Source organism: Camelus dromedarius, chromosome 8, assembly GCF_036321535.1.
Source record: "Camelus dromedarius isolate mCamDro1 chromosome 8, mCamDro1.pat, whole genome shotgun sequence".
Classification (NCBI taxonomy): domain Eukaryota; kingdom Metazoa; phylum Chordata; class Mammalia; order Artiodactyla; family Camelidae; genus Camelus; species Camelus dromedarius.
In genome coordinates this window covers 68,394,201-68,417,150 of record NC_087443.1, presented here as the reverse complement: position 1 = coordinate 68,417,150, position 22,950 = coordinate 68,394,201, and the positions used below count along the sequence as shown (strand labels likewise).

Here is a 22,950-nt window from a genome sequence, read left to right as displayed (position 1 = left end):
ACAAGCAAAGTGCATTTAAGTAACAAATATTGCTATTTGTTCTACCATAGCATGGAGGCCAACACACAGGGTAATCTAGTTGAATCGAGTATCTGAGGTTCTTGTGTCTATTATAATGTCTGTGTCTGTCAGCTCTGGACGTATTGATACAACAGGCCCTGCATACACTAGGTACTTAATACATAAAACAAAGTTCATCTAGTTGGGAAATATTACAAAGGCCCTTCCTTTCTTTCCCCCATGACATTTTGGTACAGGAGTTGAAAACCTCTCGTTCCACACTTTTAAATCTGTCTGCATTCAGTAGTGTGTAAGATTATTTGCAGCCTCTCTTTCCCTTTGGGGTAGGGGTAGGTCAAAGATATTTTGGTTTGGAGCTGATGTCTGGATAGACAAGAAGGCCGTATTGATAAACCAACCTCTTTTGAAAAACCCCAAGTAGAGTTTTGTCAAATAACTATTGATTGGATGTTTGTGTTGAGTAAAATGATGACTCATTTAACTTCCCTCCCCCATGCCCCACAACAGGTTGTCTTGTGGGATGGAGCTAGCAGCTGCCTAAAATTAGAAAATTACACATGAGGTGGAAGGCTGTCTAGTAATCTGCCTTCCTCATGTTACTGCACCTCCTGCTGACTCTCCTGCCCGCCCAGGCCATCGCCCTTCTCAAGAAAATGGGCATTAGATTGGGTTTATCCTTGTGTGGCTCTCTACACAGACCACCTAGTAGTTATTTTGCCAAGTGCTTCACTTTAATGGTGACTTTTATCATTTTTTAAAAACAAGCTTATATAACACTTACTGTACCATTGCTAAATTCATTTCATACGTTACAGTCCAATAAAGTAAATAGTATTATTATCCCATTCTACTGCTGAGGAAACTGAGGCTCTAGAGTTGCTCATACGTCATTGAGTTCTAAGGGTAAACAAATGTTAGGAACTCACAAGCCATCCTAGATTGCTGAGAAGCCTAGTTCTTTTAGGGTTTTGCTTTCGGCTCTTTTCGTTTGTTTGTCTGTTTGGTTTTTGGTTGATGTTTGTTTTCGTCTCTTGCTGTGTAAGGGCAGCTACACGATGTCACTGTAAATACTGAATTTAGCTCTTGCTTCTACAGAGCTCCAGACACTCTGCTAGAGCCTTTAGCTACGTTATGTACTTACTCTTCATGAGAACCTTCCTTAAGATGATCATATGACAGCTGGAGAGGCTGAGGCTCAGAGAGATTAAGTAGCTTGCCCAGCTTTGCTTGGCTAGTTGAGGGCACAAAGCCACATCTGCCTGACTTTGGAATCTATAGCCTAAACTGCTCCATGGGCCTACTGCCATCTACCGAGGGGGTGGCACACTCTCCAGAAGGGAGAAAACCACTTGTTGATGTTTATAAATATCCAGAGATTTCTGCAGTTGTGTAGCCAGAGTTTGACAGGTTGAACACAGGAGAGCTACCCGGTATGCATCAGAGTGCTGTTTGTGCATATCACAAAAACCCCCCATAATATCTGTATCTTCCGCCCTACGCTAGGTGTCAGCTGGCATGCCCCCCCTTACAAACTTACAGCAGGTCACACCGTATTTACCTTTCTTTGAGGTGGCAGTGGATTCTTTTAACTTTCTTTTAACTGTGTGTGACAGGTCCGACCTGGAGCAAGATTATCGCTGGTTCCATCTCCAGCCGCAGACAGTGATGTGAGCTTCTCAGGAAGCCTGCGTGTGTGTATCTGTTCGCATCTATGTGAATGTGTGTGTATGTGTAGAAATATGTATGTGTGCGTGTGGAGAGTATATGTGTGTATGTATGTGGGTGTGAATATGTGTGCATGTGTGTACATATGTGTTTACATGGTGTGTGTGCAGGTGTGTGTACACACACGTGTGTGTGTACATGCATGTGTGCACATCTGTGTATGTGTGTGGTGTGTATATGTGTGTATGTGTAAATGTGTGTCTGTCTCTGTGTGCATATGGTGGACGTATGTATACCCGCACCGATGTGTGCGCATGTGCACATGTGTGCGTGTGTGTGTGCACACTGAACAGTTGACTGTTGAGATCGCTTTCTCCTCCTTTCCCGCCAGGGGAAAACTCACAGGGACAACCATGTCCTTTCTAGGCCCCAGAGCTTATAACCGCCCTAGGGAGTGTGATGAATTACTTTCTTCCTCCCTTCTCTTCTCTTGGAGACTTTGCCAGTTGAATCAAAAACAGATTCCTGGTTTAGCAGGGGCTAAAGTAAAGAAAGGAGAGAAAGGGATGCTTCAGTGATGATGATGAAGGAGAAAAATAAAAATTTTAAGTTGGCATCGGAAGCAGGTTGACATTTTTCTGTTTTTTGTTTTTAAATGTAGTTCTTTAAAATAAATAAAAAAAATTTGCTAAGTAGGACAAAACTTCCTGTTTGGCAGGTGTGAATGGAATTTTTAGGAGAATAGAACATCTGGGTTCTCTTCCATTCAGAGTGACTTTTAGCCCTTAATGCTTCCTTACCTAGTGACATTTTTTTTTGCTTTTTTTTTTTAAATTGAAGTATAGTTGATTTACAATGTTGTGCTAGTTTCTGGTGTACAGCATAGTGATTCAGTTATACATATATATTTAGTTTATGTTTTTTTTTCCTCTTCCTACTTCTTCCAAATAATCACAAGTCTTGTGAAAGGCCTCTGGGGAGGCAGGCACTCCAGTGATGGATTTGCACTGTGTGGGGAGGACAGCAAATATGACTTCCTATCCATTTTGGTCATGTGATTCTGATTCCTTAAGTCAGTGGCTGTCAAGGAGGGCAGTTTTATCCCCCAGGGGACATTTGGTGATGTCTGGGGTCTCTTTTTGGTCACAGCTGGGAGGTAGGAGTACTGTTGGCATCTGGTGGATAGAGACCAGCTATGCTGCTTGACATTCTGCAACGCACAGACAGTCCCCAGCAACAAAGAATGAACTGGCCCTGAGTATCAGTGGGGCTGCCAAGAAACCTTGCCTTAAGTTGTGTAATGTTCGTGGTAGTTTCTCAAAATCCAAGGGGAAAAGCATGTAAAGGTCTCTTAATTTATATATTTATAAGTATACATGTTGGAGCTTCATTAAGCAGTAACAAGCCCAGACAAACTGCCCTTGATGGGGAACTAGAATCCCTCGGTTATGAACCTGACCCTGCTAACCTGCTGAATGATTTGAATAAATTCACTTCTTTTCTCTGCCCTTCTTTCCTCATCTGTAAAGTTAATGATTTAAACTTCATCTTGTTAGAGCTGCAGATTTCTGGGCCCATCTTAGACCTTGTACATTGCAATGTCTAGGTTTGGACCTAAGACCTGATTTTTCTCTTTTATGGTTAATTCTTTTTGTGTTCTCTTTAAGAAATCTTTGCCTATTCCCAGGGCATGAAGATATTGTTGAGATGTCAGTTCGCCCCAAATTGATCTACGTTTTTACTGCGATCCCAGTCAAAATCCTGGTGTTTTTCATAGAAATCGACAAACTGATTCTAAAATTGATATGAACACACAAAGACTCTAGAATGGCCAAGAAATCTTGAAGAACAAGGTCGAAGGACTTAGGTTACCTAATTTCAAGGCTTACAATAATCGTAGTGATTAACTCAGTGTGGTATTGACATGAGAATAGACCAACAGACCAGTGGAATACAATGCAAGGTTCAGAAATAGAGTCACATTTATATGGCAACTTGAAGTACAACAAAGGCACCACTGCAATTCAATGTAGCAAGAATGATCTTTAAATAGTTGGTGCCAAAGTGATTAGACACCTGCATAGAAAAAAATGAGCCTTCATAACCTACCTGACACCTATGCACAAAAATTAGCTCAAGGTGTATTATAGATCAAGATAGTGAAGGGTGAAATTAGAGAGCAGAGGAGAACACCTGCATGAATTTGGGGAGCCAGCATTCAACAAGCTCCCTGGATGTTGCACAGGCTCGAGTTAAGAACTACTGCTCTAATGTCTGGTGTTTTCTGAGATTACTCTAAGCCGAATACTTGTGTGACAATCTCATAGGGACTTTTCAGTCTTTTTAATCACACTGCTAAACAGAGCTTTGCACACAGCAGGTGCTCTGTATGTGCTGCCTGCCGGGTGGCACAGATGAATCCATGGTGAGACTAACAGCACAGTGTAGGTTGTAGTGCAATTAAGATGCTTTGCAGTTGAGACTTAGGAAAATCCCCCCAATTTAGCTCTATAGTATTTCTTTTCTGATGGAAACATTACTGACAACATCTTCATTGTGCAGATTGGTGACCAAGGTGATGGTGAACGGTTTAAGTCGGTTTTTCACTGGGACATGAAATCCAAGGACGGGGCAGCTGCACCTAGCAGGCAACCATTGGTGGATGAGGTGAGAGAAGAGTTATAAATGGGTTTGGAAACAGAGAAAAGGAGGATACACTATGCAGATGAAATGTATTTTCAGTATTACTTCTAGAGAGAATCGATTAGGCTTTTTTTTATCCAGTTTGTAATTCCGGCTGTCGACAGAAGACCTGCATCCACATGTCCTAGCATCACTTCAGCCATATCTGCTCCCGTCCAAGCTGACTGACTTCTCGCTTCCAACCACTGTGTTTCTGCAACTGGGAAGAGCCACCCAGGCTGGAAACCAGTGCTGCCCTTTCTTTTTCTGACACTTCCCTCAGCTCCACGCTGCCCCTGCATTTCACTGTCCCAGCTCTGGTCCACATCATCTCCTGCCTGGACCTCTGTGAGGACCTTCTCTCTCCTGGGTTTGCCCCTCTCCAGCCTGCCATGTGACGTTGGTCACATGCGTCTTCCTGGTTATCTCTGCCTTATTCTTCTACCACCTGAGAATGTATGGCCACTCTCTGTTGAAAGCCTCATCATTTCAAAATTCCCAGCCATTTATTTTTAGTGATACACATGATACTGGCATTTTTCTTATAAAAAGAAAAGTCCAAACAGTGCAAAGCTCACTCCTTGTCCACCATCTCCAACCCCAGTTCCTTCTGCAGAGGTACCCATTGTTAGCAATCTCGTGGGTACCCTTCTAAACTTCTCTAATTTACAAATCAGTATCTATGTGATTAATATTCTTCTGGTCCTTAAGTTTGGATATGACTACTGCCACTTACTGAAAGACCTTTAATGAGCTATTTAACCACTCTTTTCTATGGTTTTCTCGTCTGTAAATTGAACTCCAAACAATTCCTGATTCACAGAACTACTGTAAAAATTAGAAGAGCACATAATGCAAAGATCTTAGAGCATTAATAGGCACAATAAATACCAACTACTATTAATTATTGAAAATTATATGCATATACTTCTATGGAAATGCATATTTTTGTTTTTCCATAAAACAATATGCATTGTTTTGCAGCTTGTATTTTTTCACTCAACAAATACCTTGGAGATGTTTCTGTGTTAACATCCTTTTAAGCTGCTGTGGATGGGTGTATCCTGGGTGCAAGAACGGGTGTTAAGAATGGATGTATCGTGATGTCTTATTGCTGGGCAGGGTTATTTCAATTTGTTTTCCATTATGAAGTTGCAACGAACACCCTTGTGCATGAGCTCGTTTGGACACAGTGAGTGCCTAGAACAGGTCAAGAGTGTGTGCCTTTTTCATTTTCATGGACACTGTCCAATTGCTCTTTAAAATGACTGTACATTTTATATTCCCACAGGCAGGGTCCGAGAATACCTGTCTCCCCACATTCTCAGCAGCACTTGGTATTGCCAGATGAAAGTTTTGACAATCTGTGTCTTGTTATTTTAATTTAAACTTCCCTGGTGGCCAGTGTAGTTGAGCGTATTTTCACCTATGAATTCTGTCTTTCCAGATTTCCAAAGGATGGTTCTACCAACCTGTCCCACCTACCCCACCTCCAGTGCATTTGGCTCCCCATCTCATCTCCTCAATTCCAATCAAATCCATCTCCCTATGGTTTTTTCCCATGAAGCCCGTCACTGCCATCATGCTTTTATTCATGGCAGTCCCCACTTCTAGTCTTTATTCAACATGTATTTATTGAGTATCATGTGCCAAGCACAGTTGCAGGCTGTTGGAATACACAAGTGTACAAAACAGATGAAAATCAAGCCCTGCTGTCAAGGAACTGACTTCCTAGAGAAGGTGCTTTTCTTTCTCCCTTTGCATCTGTTCACTGACCTCAGCCCTGGAGTTCCAGCCCAGCTTCCTTCCAAAACAGGGCCCATCACACACAGATTGCTTTTTAAAACTCTCACTGTGTTTATCTTTGATATAGTATATTTAAGCAAACAAACGTTTTCTAATTACTAATTGTTTCATATGTTAGTTTTATCTCCCTAGATAGGTCACAAGTCTCTTAAAAAAGGAACTTTGTCTTCCTCTTTTTCTTTTTTTCTCTTGCTTTTCTTTTCCTAGTGTTAATTGCATAAGCCAATACTTGGCACACAACCGGTAGTGGGGTTTTGAAGTTTGGCTGAAGAGTGCTGGTTAATCTAGGATTGCCTGTGCACAGCACCTCCCCGCTGCCCAATCTTGGTGCAACAATGAGCAAAGAAACGTTAAGTTACATTTGGAACTCTTCTATGATATATGTGAATATCAGAAAGTTCGGTTATTTATATTAGGTTATTTTCTAGTTTGAAAAAAAAGGGAACATTCTGGTTCTGAGATGTGCCAGATGACAAAAGGAGTTTATAGTTTTTAGAGAATTTCTCTCTTTACTAGCTTATATTGGCAACGTAAGTGAGCCTTGCTGGGAGGATGAGGTAGATGAGGGGTGGATCTCACTAACCAAATGTGTGGGGTGCGTGTTTGTCTGCATCTGTTTTTCCTCCATAGAGAACCTACTGGACTGGATGTGGGGACGGGAATGGTTGGTGTCCAGGAGCTCTGCCAGACCCTGAAATCGTAAGGATGGTTGAAGCTCGAAAGTCACTTGGTGAGGTAAGGGCCCTAGAAATCACTGTAGCAATTAGTTTGAATGTTCCTTTATTTTAAGATTGTGGATACAGAATACTGGCCCTCCCCCCAAAGATGACCATGTCCTAATCCCTGGGACCCATGTGTATCCTACTGCACATGGCCCAAGGGACGTTGCAGTTGTGATTAAGGTAAGGATCTTGAGATAGGAAGATTACCCTGCATCATTAGGGTGGACCACATGTAACCACAAAGGTCCTTATAAGGAGGGAGGCAGGAGGGTCAGAGTCAGAGAAAAGTTGATGTAACAACAGAAGCAGAGATTAAAGCTGTTTGGGGCCATAAGCCAAGGAACGCGGGCAGCCTCTAGAAGCTGGAAAAGGCAGAGCCTCCAGAAGGAATCCACCCCGATGCCCTATTTTAGAGACCTCTGATCTGAAGCCCTGTAAGAGAGATCTTAGTAGGTTTTCATTGTCGAAAAGGCAATTTTAGCCCAGATTATGGAAATCCTTAACGTTTGCACGTAGTACCCTCTAGTCCTCTCCGTCCTTCCAGGGCACCTGCCCTTTGAAGAAGCCACTTTGAAAAATATTGTTAGTTTTTAGTAACTTTTCTTTAGCAAATGGAAAGAAAACAGCAGAAACACAATTGCTGAGGTGCTGTGTGTCCTTAGGAAAACTAACCATCAGAGATGCCCAAAAAGTAAGGAGGGAAACAGACATTTCACTCCCAATGATGTAGAACTCTCTCTAGTAGATGAATTCCCGAAAAGTCTCCTGCATAATAACTGCTGATTATTGTCATTCAAGCCTTTGAGCCAAAGGGCATCCCTTGAGTGGTGCCAGATTCCACATAATTTAATATAAAAGTTGAAGAGGAAACCCTTTGACCTGGGAAATATGATTTCTTCAGCTTGAAAGTGTTATTCAAATCACCAGGTGAATACCATGTTCAGATTTATTCTAGGTGACTGAAATCTTTTCCAGGTACTTTGTAAGTCCAATAAGTTGCATTGGCTCTGATGACGCCTGCTATTGTCATTTTAGTCGTTCTTGTTGGATGTCATATTGGTTCTCATGCTGACATTGGTCTGACCAACAGGAGTACACAGAAGACTATGAGCAACCAAGGGGCAAGGGGAGCTTTCCAGCCATGATCACACCTGCTTATCAAAGGGCCAAGAGAGCCAACCAGCTGGCCAGCCAAGTGAGCGTCTTAGTGCTTACTCACCATCAATTATGCTCATTTTTGTCATTAGCGAACCCCTGGGACTCGGATAAAATCCAGCAGGAGAGTGCTTTGGGGCAGTAGGTACCCTTAGTGTGATATTATGGAGAAAACTGTGTTCTTCTCTTTTCCCTACCAATTATTCTCTGTGCCTTGATTGGGCCACATCCGTCAAATGGAGAGAAGACCTTGGAGTCCACCCCAAGACTGGACCAAATAATTTCTTGAAGTGGCTTTAGCATGAAGGACACTGTGTTTTAGCAAGTGGAGGGCAGATCTTCCTGAAAAGGAGCGTAGCTTGTTGGGTAAGAGGTCAGATTTTGGAGCCAGAATGCTGGGATTTGAATCCTGGCTCTCCCACTTAGAAGCTGTGGGACCATGAACAGATTACTTAACCTTTCTGTTCCTCAGCTGCTCATTTATAAAATGGAGAAAATCACAGTCCTGCCTTATGCAATTGTTGTGGAGATGTATTAACATCTGTTCATGTTTAGCAGCTCCTGGCACTCTCTCAGACTTACCACACTAGCATCGGTGCTCCTTGGAGAGGAGCGCATAGAGCAAGCCAGAGCGACTTGCCATATTGAGTGTTGCCCCATAGTGTAGCTTCAGGATGGCTGCAGGGAGAGGTCCTCACAAAGGCAGTGGATGTGACCTTGACTCTCCGCTGTCTCTTCACCAGGTGGAATACAAGAGAGGGCATGATGAGCGCATTTCCAGGTTCACCACGGTGGCGGATACCCCCGAGCTGCTCCGGGCCAAGGCGGGAGGACAGCTTCAAAGCGATGTAAGAAATGATGGCGGCCAAGATGCAGTGATTCTTATTTAAGGGTCCCCATTTTTCCTTACTTGGAGGAGAAGGCAGAGAGAATGTAGGCTGCTTCTCAATCCTGCATGGGGGCCAGGAAGAACTTTCTAAGGCCATGGACGGTCAGGTCAGATTCGTCAGCTAGCACAGACCTAGCGAAAACTCTTCCTTACAGAGAAAAGTTTAGACAGTGTTGGTAACAAACCACATGTATCTGATTAATCTGAAAGAATGCTCTCCTTGTCACTGCAAATTTTAGAACATAACTTTCAAAGAATTTCTACCATTTGCCTTTTCATGGCCCAGTTGCTCCACAGTATAATAAGACCGAGAACTTAGTGATTTTTGAGTGGGAAGTTTAAGCATGAACCCAGGTTCAGCTTAAAAAAGTGGCTTCCCCTTGCCTGGGATTGAGAAACCTCTTTCCTGTCCCAGACTTGACTGGCAGCTCCTCTAGGGCAGAGCAGAAGCCTTATTTCTCTGCCTGGCCCCACCAGCTGGCCTGCAGCAGGTGCTCACAAGTTACACGTTGTATTCTACACTGAGCATCTCCGTGAATCAGGCACTGTGCTGGGTACTGGGAATAGAATGGTATATAAAATGCGCAGGCCCCATCAAGCTTTAAGCCAGCTACATCACTGTAAGAGCTGTGAGCAGGGCTATGCCGGGTGTTACGGCAGCTGTTAGCAGGGCTTCTTGCTCCGATTGCCCGGTAGACGGTGGGATTGTGGCGTGTGATTCAGAAAGTGTTTTCTTCTTCCAGATGAGATACACAGAGGACTATGAACAACAGAGGGGGAAAGGCAGCTTTCCTGCTATGATCACACCTGCTTATCAGATAGCCAAAAGAGCCAACGAACTGGCAAGTGATGTAAGTGTCCAGGGCAGCGTTGTCACGCTAGGGGAAGAATCAGGAAGTTACCTGGGCCTGGCGAGCCCGACTTCCTATCTCCTTTTGCACGCACTGTGCATCCAGAAAGTAGCTTTCCTTCGTAGTTTTCAATCAATTTTACCCTGACAGTGATTGGCTACTTTCAGGTCTAAGACACGGTCCCTAGACCCAAGCAGGAGAAGAACATTCCACAAAACCTTCATTTGTACCCTTCTGACGCCTGTGCATAAGCGGCTAAGTTCACCAGGTTTGTCCTCCCCTCAAACAGGTGAGGTACCATCAACAATATCAAAGAGAGATGAAGGGGGTGGCCGGTCCAGCTGCTGGAGCCGCGGGCTCGCTGCCAAGGGAGCACACGGACCAGTACGGCCAGGTGCGTGGTGAAATAACTTCCTGGGAGATTGCCCTTTCTGATGGTCAGTTCTCAGTTCGGCAGCCCTCTAGCCTGGGACATACCCTGTGACTGTTTAATCAGGGGTTGGCTTATGGTTTATCCTTGCCCTATTTACGGAAGGTGGATTTTCCAAGTCAGAAAGTAGCAGACAAACAGTTACACTAGGCTTAACTTGACTCACTTAGGAAAACAGATTCTAAGCACTTTTTCTGTCCTTTTTTGTCATAAAGGACCTGTATCAAAATGGCGGGTTTGCTGGCAATAAAGCACCCTCATGTATCCATTGAAGAAATATTCTAAGGTCTGGTTATGGTTAGCCCATCACTGCGTAAGCACAAAAGGGATCAAAAGGCAATGTCTTGAAAAATGTAGAAGACTTCACTGAGTAGCAGGACTCATTTTGTTAGAAAGTGAATTTCTTATCTGGGTTGCTAGATGAAGCAAGATGCCAGAGAAAGCAACCCCTTTTCTCAGTTTCACTTCTTAAATGAACTACATCTTGACAGGATGTAAAAAGGTTGAGTGACAATTACAAGCTAATTTTATTTGCACATTCCCCTGTATTTTCTGGTACTAGACAGGTGTTGTAAGGGAGAAAGGAAACATAATTTTTTCATGGCTATAAGTAAAGACTGTTGGAAGACCAAGCGTGTGTACTGGAAGTGCACATTCAGTGGGATTAGTTGATGTTTTTCCCTTAGTTTGACCGCTGTTTGAATGTTTTGGCAGTGAGTAGGCTCTACAACTTACGTGACTTATTCAGTATATGCAATTCATAAAAGGGAACGAAGAGCTGTTTCTCTTCTTCAGAAAACCAAGTTGCTCTATTGGGGAAATGTTCATGTGAAACTTAGAATGCATGTGAAGATAGATTTTGACCCCTTTGCAAATGTTGATCTGAGCAAAAATGTTTGGTTTTACATTAAAAAGGCCATTTTATTAAATTCCACAATAAGTTCGTTAAGTAGTCTCTTGGTGCTTAAAGCTCAGTGAAAGTGTATTTGTATTGGTTTCATGTTTTTTTAAATATGTTGTTTGGGGGAGGGTGTAGCTCAGTGTTAGAGCACATGCCTGGCATGCATGAAGTCCTGGGTTCAATCCCCAGCACCTCCATTAAGTAAACAAACAAACAAACAAACCTAATTACCTCCCCCTAGAAAAAAATGTTTTAAAAAAGGTTTAAATAAAAATAAGTAGGTTGTTTAGAATGCTCAGAACAACTTGAAAAATCAGTTTTATTAAAAAAAAATTTGGCTTCTATATTTGGCAAAAAATAATTTGTTCTATATTTCGACCATCCTATCTACCACTAGTTCTAACACACACATGTAATTTCATATCCCTGTGTAGACCTGTCTATACACATTGATGAAATGTGACTTCACGGTCTGGTAGTGGGGCCTTCATTATTAGGACATTTTGATTGAAGTTTCCTATCATGATAGTAACAAACACAGGAATTAAAGTGCGCGTTGTTTGAGCACACGGCCAGCAGCTGTCGGCCCAGAGGTCTCAGCCTCATGTGGCATTTCGCTGTGATCTAGTGAGACTCGCCAGGACGAGGATAGGAGGAGAGAGAAGAGGCAGACAGTCAGATAAACTATAAACATCTGTAGTGCCTAGGAGGCCAAACAGTTTGTCCTTCTTCTTAATAAGTGCCTATTTTTTTAGGTTAATGGACTATACTATGTAATCAATTTATTATTTGTAACCAGTCAACTGCCCAATAGGATTAAGTGTCTTGTGGAAACATTTACATGCACAGCACATATTCATATAAGCAGAGAGGTTAAAATAAAGCAACAAACCAGCTCCAAACCATAGAGCAGAATAGGCGAAAGGAGATTACCAAAGGATTTGAGAGCCTTTATTGTTATTATTTTCTAGCTTAACCTTTTTTTATTTAACCACATTTGGCCCAGAACATTCTGGCAGTTGAGCATAAAGGAGCATTTTGGTGAAACAGCTGTCGTTATTGGATAAAAAGGAAGCCTGGACATTCTAACTTGACCCACCTGTTTCATTTAAGAAAGTATGTGTGTTGGAGGAGGCAAGAGACAGATGGAGTCATGAACCCAGGGGCTCACACTAAGGGCTCTTCCAAATTTGTGGAAACACAGATGAGGAAATAGCTAATTCTGCCTGGGCAGGCCTGGGAGTAAGGGAGGAGTTCCCCTGAGAGAACGTAGCATCTGACAGGATCTTGAAGTACATCCAATCACCAGGGAAGGATTACCCTAGGGACTCAATGACAGTTCCGTAAGAGAGAGATTTTCCTTTGTGGAAATGGGTGGGTGGTGGGGGGGGAGGGAGGAGGAAGGAAGAAATTATGACTTAGATTGTAATACTTTGTCTGAAATATGCATTTAGTCCCATTTGAGAACATCGTATGGCAGTTTGAAGTCTTTTCCCCCAAATCACAAAAATTCAAATAGTTATGTAACTTCTCTTTTTGGTAAATGAAATGAATCCATCACTGGAGGAGACAGTATGTGGCTGTCAGTGCATCTCTGCATAGATACAGCAACGGGCTTGAGAAAGTGTTGGAGATTCCTGGAAGGCAGAGGTACTTTCCAGGTGTCAGCTAAGAAATGAATACTCCATAACACATGGACCCAGGAGACACACAGAGTGTCTTGATTTATCTAATGGACATGATGATGCTAATGACAATAGTTAGCACTGAATTAGTGCTGACCGTGTGCTGGGCACCAGCAAGTAGGTCTGCCTCCAGAATGGACTACCTTAACCCTGGCGTGGTACTGCTTCTAGGATAATTACATCCAATATGGACAGGCCTCCACAGGGCTCTAGGAGAAATTATTGCTAGCCTCCCACCCATTCCAGGAGTGGAGCATCACTGATTAAAGTTTTCCATTCATCCAACAGGGTTACTCAGAGGAGTATGGCGAACACAGAGGAAAGGGCAGCTTCCCCGCCATGATCACCCCAGCATATCAGAACGCCAAGAAAGCCAACGAACTCGCTAGTGATGTAAGTACCACAATGCGACAACCCCCAGAGCCACAGAAGCAGAGGAGAAAGGAGACTTTGAAGGCGGTGCTTACTGAAACCTACACGCAATTAAATTGATCAGAGCTGAGTCAATGCAGAATGTCCTCGATTTCTATCCAAATTTCTGAATTCTTCTTTTGTTGTGAATACTGTTAGTTCACACTTATCTGCTTCAAAGGAGATTGACAAGGACAAGCCACGTAACTTACTTTAGGTCAGCTGAAGCAAGTGCAAATGCTGGTCCCGCCAGATAAGCTGGGGTTAGGAGAGCCTTAGCAAAATAACCTGTCTTAGAAATTGAACACTTTAGAGGAATAGCTGATTAAAATAGTCATATGATTATCAAACTGAGTGTAACCCGGATGATAAAATGGTTTTTATTTGCAGAATGTTATCCAGCTGGCAGTCCTTGAAAGGCAGGCTATAATTAAACTTGGTAAAGTGACATGCAGGCTGTAGAGCTTAACCCACCGACTTGAACTTGATCTATGAGCAGAAGCCCCATGTTTGTTTCATACCCCCTTTTCCCTTCTCCTTTGCTTTGTTACTGTTCAGTTATTACCCACGTCCCTAGCAGAGGGCACTTTGCCCAGAGAGGGGAAGTAAAAGACACATTCATCACCCAAGGCTGGATGAGAAATGATTGTTAAAACCAAGGGCAGAGTGGATTTGGGAATTACGCCTTTTGGTGTAATCATTTTTGAGATCTTTATGCAGAATTAGAATGTAAAGAGTAAAAAGTGTGAAAGAGGGCAGTACAATTTTGATATAAAAGGACCTGAGTGGTTTATGGACTTAACGGAGGAAAACCCTGTATGATTTTTTTTTTCCTCCAGAAAATTCTATGTAATAAATGTTTGACATTGAACGTGGAGTAAATTTAGGGTAACTTCTCTCATGAAGCATGAAAACACGACGACTCTGGATGCTCTTTGTGTGTTTCTTTCAGATAAAATACCGCCAGGACTTCAATAAGATGAAGGGCGCTGCGCATTACCACTCCCTCCCAGCCCGCGACAACCTGGTTCTTAAGCGGGCTCAGAGCGTGAACAAGCTTGTGAGTGAGGTACGTATGGGGACAGCCTCACCCGGTTGCTGTCACCTCCTTTATCTCCGACAGACAGCGAAGGGGTGACCCCAGAATGGGAAATTCCATGTAATGCCGCATAAACTACACATAGGTTACCAGCTTCCAAAGCGCGAATAGGTAGTAAAAAGCAATTCACAAGTGATCCTAGAATCAAACTGATTACATCTTTCTGTGATGTTTTTTCTTTTTTGGTGGGAGAGGGGTAATTAGGTTTGTTTATTTATTTATTTAACTTTTTTTTTTTTAATGGAATTAACTGGGGATTAAACCCAGGACCTCGTGCATGCTAGGCATACACTTAGCACTGAGATGTACCCTCCCCACCTTTCTTCGATGTTTTGAAAGTTTCTTCCCAAATTTTCACAGGGCTAGAGATACTCAGAAGTTCCCGGCAGTAGATTTCTAGTTGCCAGAATGCTGGCTGAGCCAGCTTTTATAACAATGTGTCACTCTTACAGAGTGGCAATCAAAGACGGGAAAGAGCGTTTCGAACATGGAGCCTCCATCATTCCCTTAGTGTTGCTGTCAGGTTTCTGAGAAGCGATGTGTGCTCTGTGAATTCCCCTTGCCTTAGAGGCCGACCTGGCTGCCGAGACTGCTCTGTCTGGCCTGCCCAGCGGTTAGGACTTTTAGAACTGTTGAGACTATTTGGCAAGGAAATACCCCCTCTAGTTCCCCGTGTCCTTTCTATGTCCTGAGTTCCTTCATAGCGGCCTCCCTGTTGGCATTACCTGCGGAGCCCTGAAGCCATTTGAGTTGTCAGCCTCTTTCCAGGCTACTCATGGTGCTCACAAAACAAGTCACCTAAAACTCAAAAAAGGATGTGCAAATATCCTAAAATATTTTTCTTCTTTAAGTCCTAAGAGTCAGTCGTTTACCCCAGAGTGTGCCTTAGCTTGTGGTGCTATTACTGCTCAGAATCATGAGGGTGACACCTCCCCAGCCTCATCGGGAGCCTCAGATACGTTGAAGTAGTAGATGGGTGATGGGTCCTTGGAATCTGCACTTTAAACAAATATTCCACGTGATTCTGATGCTCTAGGCCAGAGGTCTGCAAACTATGACCTGAGTGCCAGATCTGGCCCATAGCTTGTTTTTGTAAATAAAGCTTTATTGAAACACATCATACTGTCAATGGCTGCTTTTGAGCTCCAAGGGCAGAGTTGATAATAGAGACTGGATGTCTCACCAAGACTGAAATAGTTACTTTCCGATCATTTATAGAAAACGTTTGCTGAACCTTGCTTTTGACTTATTGAACGTTATATCTGGATGGAATCTTTGCAATCTTTAGGTCCTCGCTTTGTCACAGGCCCGGAAAAGTAAAGTATCTTGTTCTGGTTCAGAGTGACTTTTAGGGACAGAACAGGAACCAGACTGCTGAAGTGTGGTTCTGCCACCCAGGAATAACGGTGTTACCATTTTGACTTTTTTCTGTGTAAATATACCGTAAAATAATACATGAATATAAAAGCGTGCATTGATAGAATTAGAATTCAGCTGTATACAGTTTTGTGTACTTTTATCATTTTATATCATATTGTGAGCATTATCATGCTTCTTGCATGCTTTAAAAGGCATATTCTCACCAAATGTTTTATAAGATATGATTAAAAAAATTGTGTTTCCGTTGGTAAGAGATCACAAGGGAACCTTCAATTTCTTTCTTACCCTTATGTTTATCTAGTAAGACAACTGGCTTTGCCTCTATTAATGGTAACCAGGCTTCAGCTGCCTTCTCCAATTACCAGGGACAACTTGGAGTCTATTTAATAACTATGGCCTCACATCTTATGTCCAGCAACCCAAGGGAGCTCAACTAGCCAACCCATTTAAAAATAGAAGACACTGTGCATCTATGAGTGGTCTCAGTTAATACACTCTTTTGTAAAGTAACTGTTTTGATTAAATTTTACTGAAGTGTACATTCAGAAAAGTGCGTACATCACAAGTATACAACAGGAAACGTTTCCATAAGTGGTTACATCTGCATAACTAACACCCAGATCAAGAAACAGAACATAACCAGAAGTCCGGACATCCCCCTAGACATCTGTCCCCAAGAGTGATTTCTGTGCTGACTTTTAAAACCATTTGCCATTTTTTGAGCTCTATGAAATCTTAAAGTATTTACTCCTGAAAGACTATGTATTTTTAATATTCTGAACCAAACTGATTATTTACTTATTTATTATTCGAAAGGGAAACATGTATTGTTAACTTACAGTATCCTATGCCTGGTATTTTAAAATCTTGGGTTGAAAGTTTTCTGAAAATATCCTAGTCGAGTCCTGGTGACTTTTTCAAGAGTGACTTTGGGTTTGCTTCCCTTGTGCATCTGGTGTTTTGGTTTCCAAGGTGGAGTATAAGAAGGATCTGGAAAGTAGTAAAGGTCACAGTATCAACTACTGTGAAACGCCTCAGTTCAGGAATGTGAGCAAGATCTCAAAATTCACCAGTGATGTGAGTTTTTAATGCCTAAGTATTTGTTTGGGCTTTTTTTTTTTTTTTAATGACCTTAATTTCTAAGTCTCCTAAGAGACAGTCTACCTGAATATATCTGGGTGTCTTGGAGAAGCATGGCCTCTTAGGCACAGATGCTATGCGTTTTGATTGAGATTGCCTCCTGGGCTGGTCCATGGGGTGTGAAATCCCCCAGCATGCACTTGACCTGGAGTCCTCGGGGCTGCACCTGTCCTCTTGCATCCTTCGTGTGTAGCAGTATCTTGCTCTTAGTGGTGAATGCTGGTGAGGGAGCATGCAATGTGCCCTCTCAACACGACTTTATGCTCCTTAAATTAGTACACAATCTCAGTTAACCCACACAGTCACCTGGGGAGCCAGGTGTTAATACCCAATCTTACAGATGAGCAGACATATGCTGGAGTGGCATTTGCAAGTTTGGAAATTCTCAGAGAATGTCTGCGGATGTATCCTTGAGAACATCAAGGACCTATACCAGTTTATGTGATTTACTTCTGCTTACCTGCATATAATAGAGTTGAAGATCATGTGGGACTTCATGAGGCTCAGTAAGGAATTTCTTTTGCATAAATGTTGTGGTTAAGAACGCCAGTTTTGTTGCTGATAGACGTGGTTCCACAATTAGCCAAGTGGCTGACTTCCAGCAGGTTGTTTAAGTTCTCGGAGCCACTTTGCTCATCTGTAAGATGGTAATGATAATAATTCCTTTCTCCTCATAGAATGCTTGCGGAGATTAACTGAGATAAGTAGAATTGTGTCTGATGTAGAGTAATAGTATTCTGTTTAAATACTCTCAATGCCTGGGAACTCAGTGGCCTCCCAGGGTAGGTGATTTATTTTATTTTATTTTATTTATTTATTTTTAGAGCTCTGCTCTTTTTTGTTATTGAAGTATACAGTCAGTTATACTGTGTGTCAATTTCTGGTGTACAGCACAATGTCCCAGTCATGCATACACATACATATATTCCTTTTCATATTCTTTTTCATTAAAAGTTACTACAAGATACTGAATATAGTTCCCTGTTAGAGCTCTGATTTTTTTTAAGAAAATGTTTTTAATCAAAATAATAAAACCTCTACTTCCTATAGTCTGGTTTTATCTTAAGACTGGAAGCCAGCTTCACGAGGATGGGGACTGGTGAACCCCAGCTGTCTGACATAGAAGTGGCACTCAGAAATGTTTGCCGAAAGAGGGAAGGGAGTCGGGAGGGAGGGAGGAAGGAGGAGAGAGCTAACACACGGGGGCCCAGGCTGAACCTGCAGGTGGGGGATAAGAACACAGCCCTATAGGACCCACAGGGCTGCAGAGGCGAAGAGTCAGGCACTCTGAGACCTTCATCTGTAAATTTCACCCTCTTCATTCATTCATTGCCTGAGCCCACCAGGGTAGGTGGTTTTAATGTAGCTTCATTAGAAGCTACCCCTATTTTCCTATTTATGGCTTCTGGTCATCGCATTTTGGTCTTGTCTTTATTTGGTAAGCTGCACTGGGGACGTGACATCGTTATTTCACATGGCTGCAGTAGTGACCGATGTATCATGTGAAAGCAGCAAACTTTGGCAAAGCTCAGGTCTCACTCCTTATGCGTTTAGAAGCAGAGGTAACAACATGCAGTGATTGGCGCCAGCCCCCAGCCTGGGGCTTGCATGCCGTGCGGGGACAATGAGGGCTCGTCTTTGGAGAGTTCCTCACCCTCGTGATGGGTTTTTCACATGGGAAAAATCTGGTATATTTACAACAAAATCATGCCTCTTTTGTGCTGTCTGTGCTCATCAGATCTTCTGTTTGCTTGTGTGTTTGTCTCACCCCAACTTCTTGAAATTTAAGTTATTTTTTAAAAGTTTATTTTACTTTTGATTCAGTGACATAATACTTAAAAAGTTCCTACTTAATCATTTATATTTTGGACTTAGTGCATTAAGATGAGTAATTTATCTTCAGCAAGTTGGGAAGAGAATGCTTTTGTTGAAGGTTTTGTGTTTCCGTGTAGAACAAATATAAAGAAAACTACCAGAACCACATGAGAGGCCACTACGAAGGGGTCGGAATGGATAGACGGACTCTCCACGCTATGAAAGTTGGAAGCCTGGCAAGCAACGTAAGTCCTGTTATGAAGGGGCTGTAGGTCCCTGAGATCTGTTGGGGTGGAGGGAGAGGAGTCACGAGGCATTCAGCTAATTCTCTTTCAACCTGCCCTTTTTAAAAATCAGTGTTCTATTGTGTAAAGACAAACCTGTGAAAGTTTCTTAAGTGTTACTGAATACAACCAAAGCTAGGTAAAATCCTTGAAAATTTTCAAAAGCTTCCATTTATTTATCTCAGCTTTCTCTGCTTTGGAGAGTATGTAGATCTCTTATAATTGATCCAGTGTGAGGAGACACTGTCAGTTTCTGAGACATAAAGAGAAATGGATGAACATAATTCTTATTTGAAATTCTTCAAATCTCCAAAGCATTTGTGATTTATTTGGAAGTGGTTGGTTAGTTGGTTGATTGGTTCATTTATTCAGTCATGGTGGTGTTCATTGTAGACTTCCTATGGCCAGGCACTGGTCAACTTAGTAGGGTAACAAAGTAGATTAGGTCCCTCTTTTAATAGCATGTGACCTCTTAATCTCTCTTTGGGTTTGTCAATTCAGTTACAGGTTTGCAAATGCCAAATTGTAAATCTTGGAGGTAAAGGACACTTAGAAGATCCTGATCTTGTTATTAAAACATACAAATGTCAAATTTCCTCTGCTTGAGAATGTCAAATTTGACCTTTAGAAAAAATTTTTTGAAATACTCTGAAGACTGTTGGCTTTTCATTTATTTTCTGGGCGTTAGCAAGAAGCTCTTTTATTGTATATTTGTATGCAAATTCTTCTTTTCAACAAAAAACTACAAGGGGTTCCATGATTAATGAGAAAGATAAAACAGATGTGCTACAGATGAAGTTAACTAATTTTGGATTAATTAAGAAGAAGAATTCAAATTAATTAAGGCAAAAGTGTGAACATAATTTAATTTTCCTTGGAGGTGATGGAACTGAATTAATTTCTGGTTATTTAAAAAATATTTTTATGACATTCAAACAAGGTCAGAAGAGAGCAGAGGCTAATTTCTCTTTCCTTGTTCTTTTCTTTGTTTCAGATCGCCTACAAGGCCGACTACAAACACGATGTTGTTGACTACAACTATCCAGCCACTCTGACTCCTTCCTACCAAACAACAGTGAAACTGGTTCCCTTAAAAGATGTAAGTCCTCTCCCTCCTGAGGGTCCTTTCTGCTCTGTTCCTTGTCACTTCCCTCCAGTGGAGGGGTTCTTAGGCAGCAAGATGGAAAGAAACAAGCCATCGCAGTTCCTAGGAAGTGGAAGGGTTTGAGAAAGGGGAACTCTTTCCCAATAGAAAGTCCACTTATACATATTTAGAAACTCTTAGATTCCCAGTCTAAGAGGAGGGCAGTGCTGGTTTCATCTTGAGACTATCCCGAGGTTCCGTTCTACCTCTTAGAATTTTGGGGACTATCTCTGCCGCTGAGCACATTTAAAGTAATCATTCTCCAGTAATGATGAGCTTTTCTTTTTTCCCCCAAGTTTTGGAGTGTGGTATGTTTAAGGACTGAAGGAAGTAAAATAAAATAGCTATAAGTTGAGAGGAAGTGGTAATGTTGACTTAATTTTTTCCTTCGGGAGCACGGGGAAAATGTGTGAAGTGATGTGTTATCACTAAGCTATCGCAGCAGTGATTTTATTGATTAATAGTTGGTTGTCTCCAATGAAATATGTCTGATTAATCAAATTTGTTGTTTTCTAAGTATGAGAATTTTGCCACACAGTTATTACAGAGATTTTAGAAAATAAGGAAAAGTACAAAGAAAAAGGTAAAAATTAGAATCGAGTTGGTATCATGGTTGTAAGTGAAAGTTGTCCTCAGTCCATCAGTAATTTAATGTATCATTCCACATGTGTTTATTGAACGCCTGGGACTTCTTTCCTTCACATTCCTTTGGGATCTGCACAGCTCCAGCGGTTGACTTGGGTCTTGCTATTGGTAGACAGGTCTTTGCATCTCTCTCTCCCTCTTGCTCAGAGTAGGAGCAGTGTCAAGTTCAGCTGGGCGTCTCCAGCGTCCAACACAGTTTACAGGACCATGAAGGCCAGTCATTGGCAAATGGTAGTTTGTAGTGAATGGGAGATAGAGGAATATCAAAGGCCTAAATTTGGCTTCTCCTTTTCCCACAGAGTTTGGTTGAGTTGACTTACTCATTTCACCTTAATGAAATCCAAGGTTAAATGTGGCTACCAAAGTGGTGTCCTTTCTGTTCTGGCCACATGCATTATCTGGGAAATTTGAGGGATCAGGAGCCCCTGGTTAAAATATGAGTCTGTGCTTTCCCAGCAGAATTCTGGAAACCATGCTAATAGCACAGACAAAACGAAAGAGTCCTATGACTTTATATCCCGTTATGACACGACTTGCTCTTAAGTTTGTCTACATAAGACCAGGTACCTGAAACATAGCCAGCTCACCTGGGGATGTCTGACACACGAACTAAACCAGACTGGATTAGAAACATTAATTGGAAGCCGAGGTAGGTTCTACACTGGCAGCCCACGAGCCTCATCTAGGCTGCAGAGGGGTTTTGCCTGGCCACACAGTGTGGAAAAAAAAGTTTTTTTGAGCCAGTATGTAGAAATTGTGAGAGTTCACATAGGACCTGTGGGCCTGCTTCCTGTGTGGCAGCAGTTGGCTGGGACCCAGTGGCAGCTGTTTCCAGTCATCTTACCCTCCTTTTGCCGTTTCCCTGGCTCACATGTGAATTTGAGTTTATCGCCCTGAATGTAGGGAGTGCCTTAGTGTTCAGGAAGTTTGGGGTAATCCATTTATATGAACACGTGTGATCTCTCTCTGTCTGATAGTCTTAAAGGTGGCCAAATAGCTATGAAATTAAATAAACAAGCCCTGGTCCTTAATTAGAGAGCATTCCGTTCAGATGGATTTTAGAAACACTAATAGCATTAAAATGAGACTCTATCCTCAGCAAAGGGACCTTTCAGTAAGTAGATTGAAGCAATGACCGAGCATCTGTGATGCTGCAAAATAGAATTAATCACGGAGAGTGTTAATTACGTCCTGCAGAGGAAAGTAATTGTGCAACATACTTAATGCGGAATTACTAGGAAGGAAGGTGCCATTTAAAAAAATACAATTTTTGTGGCATTTTATCATGCATAACTCTGAATTCTAATAGACTCTTTATCATAAGATGATAATTTTCCCTCTAACTTAATGCATTAGGGAATGACTACACTGTAATCTCATTAATAGTTGACATTGAAATGACTTCGTGTTTCCTAGTTTTCCCACACATCCCGTGTCCAAAACTCAGAACGTGCAAAAACTTTTCTTCTTGAACCGTTAACTAAAAAACACAAAGCCATACTGTCCTTTTTCTCTAAATCCAACAAAACAATCTGTGGCCTGGTATCTGGAATACCCTGCTTTTCCTAGATCGTGTTCTAGAAGCTAATTTGTAAGTCACTTTTTTGGGGTAGGGGGCTAATTGATCGGTCAGAATACATTTCCCTCTCTAAACAAAGTTAGCTCTGGCTATGGGGAACCCCTGGTCCACCTGTAAGACAGCGAGTAACAGTTCCAAGTGCACCCGCTTTGACAAACCCTGCTTAGAGTATGTAGGCTGGGAGCCACTTTGGGAGACCAGCTGCTGGGATTTGAATCCCGGCTCCGACACCAACTGGGTGGCCTCGAGTAAGTCACTTCAGGTGTCTGTGCCTCAGTTTGCAGGCTGTGGGGTAGGAATGATCACAGTGCTTACCCACAGGGTGGTTGGGAAGATTAAAAGTGTAAGGATGTGTAAAGCATGTGAAATACTGCCAGGCACATAGTAAGTGCTGATTTCTAAGCCACGATTACTATTAGCTGATGTTGGGACAGGCAAGAACGGGGCAAGTGCCAGGAAGAGAGGCAGTGCCAAGCGGTCCTTGGGTCTATTTCACTTGGGTTTTAAAATATTGAACTATCTCCCCAGCCTTTAAAAATTGTGAGATTTTAGATACCTGATTTCTTTGGAATAATTGGGTTATCTGGCCACTCTGAGCCCCACTTTGATGCACGATTATGACCTCCGAGAGCTGAGTAAGCAGCTG

General features: G+C 42.2%; 1 protein-coding gene across 4 annotated transcripts in view; it reads left to right on the top strand.

Annotated features, from left to right (window-relative positions):
- The window catches only part of NRAP (nebulin related anchoring protein), a 74,543-nt gene that overhangs the window by 9,699 nt on the left and 41,894 nt on the right, over positions 1-22,950 (top strand). For 3 of the 4 annotated variants that reach the window (XM_064488447.1, XM_064488448.1, XM_031461777.2), the window contains 11 exons: positions 4,249-4,353; positions 6,805-6,909; positions 7,987-8,091; positions 8,795-8,899; positions 9,684-9,791; positions 10,081-10,185; positions 13,096-13,200; positions 14,171-14,287; positions 16,670-16,774; positions 18,790-18,897; positions 19,931-20,035. In XM_064488447.1, coding sequence (XP_064344517.1) covers positions 4,249-4,353; positions 6,805-6,909; positions 7,987-8,091; positions 8,795-8,899; positions 9,684-9,791; positions 10,081-10,185; positions 13,096-13,200; positions 14,171-14,287; positions 16,670-16,774; positions 18,790-18,897; positions 19,931-20,035 — 1,173 coding nt within the window. The remainder of the gene's footprint in view (positions 1-4,248; positions 4,354-6,804; positions 6,910-7,986; positions 8,092-8,794; positions 8,900-9,683; positions 9,792-10,080; positions 10,186-13,095; positions 13,201-14,170; positions 14,288-16,669; positions 16,775-18,789; positions 18,898-19,930; positions 20,036-22,950) is intronic. The other variant, XM_031461784.2, reaches the window with a different exon arrangement.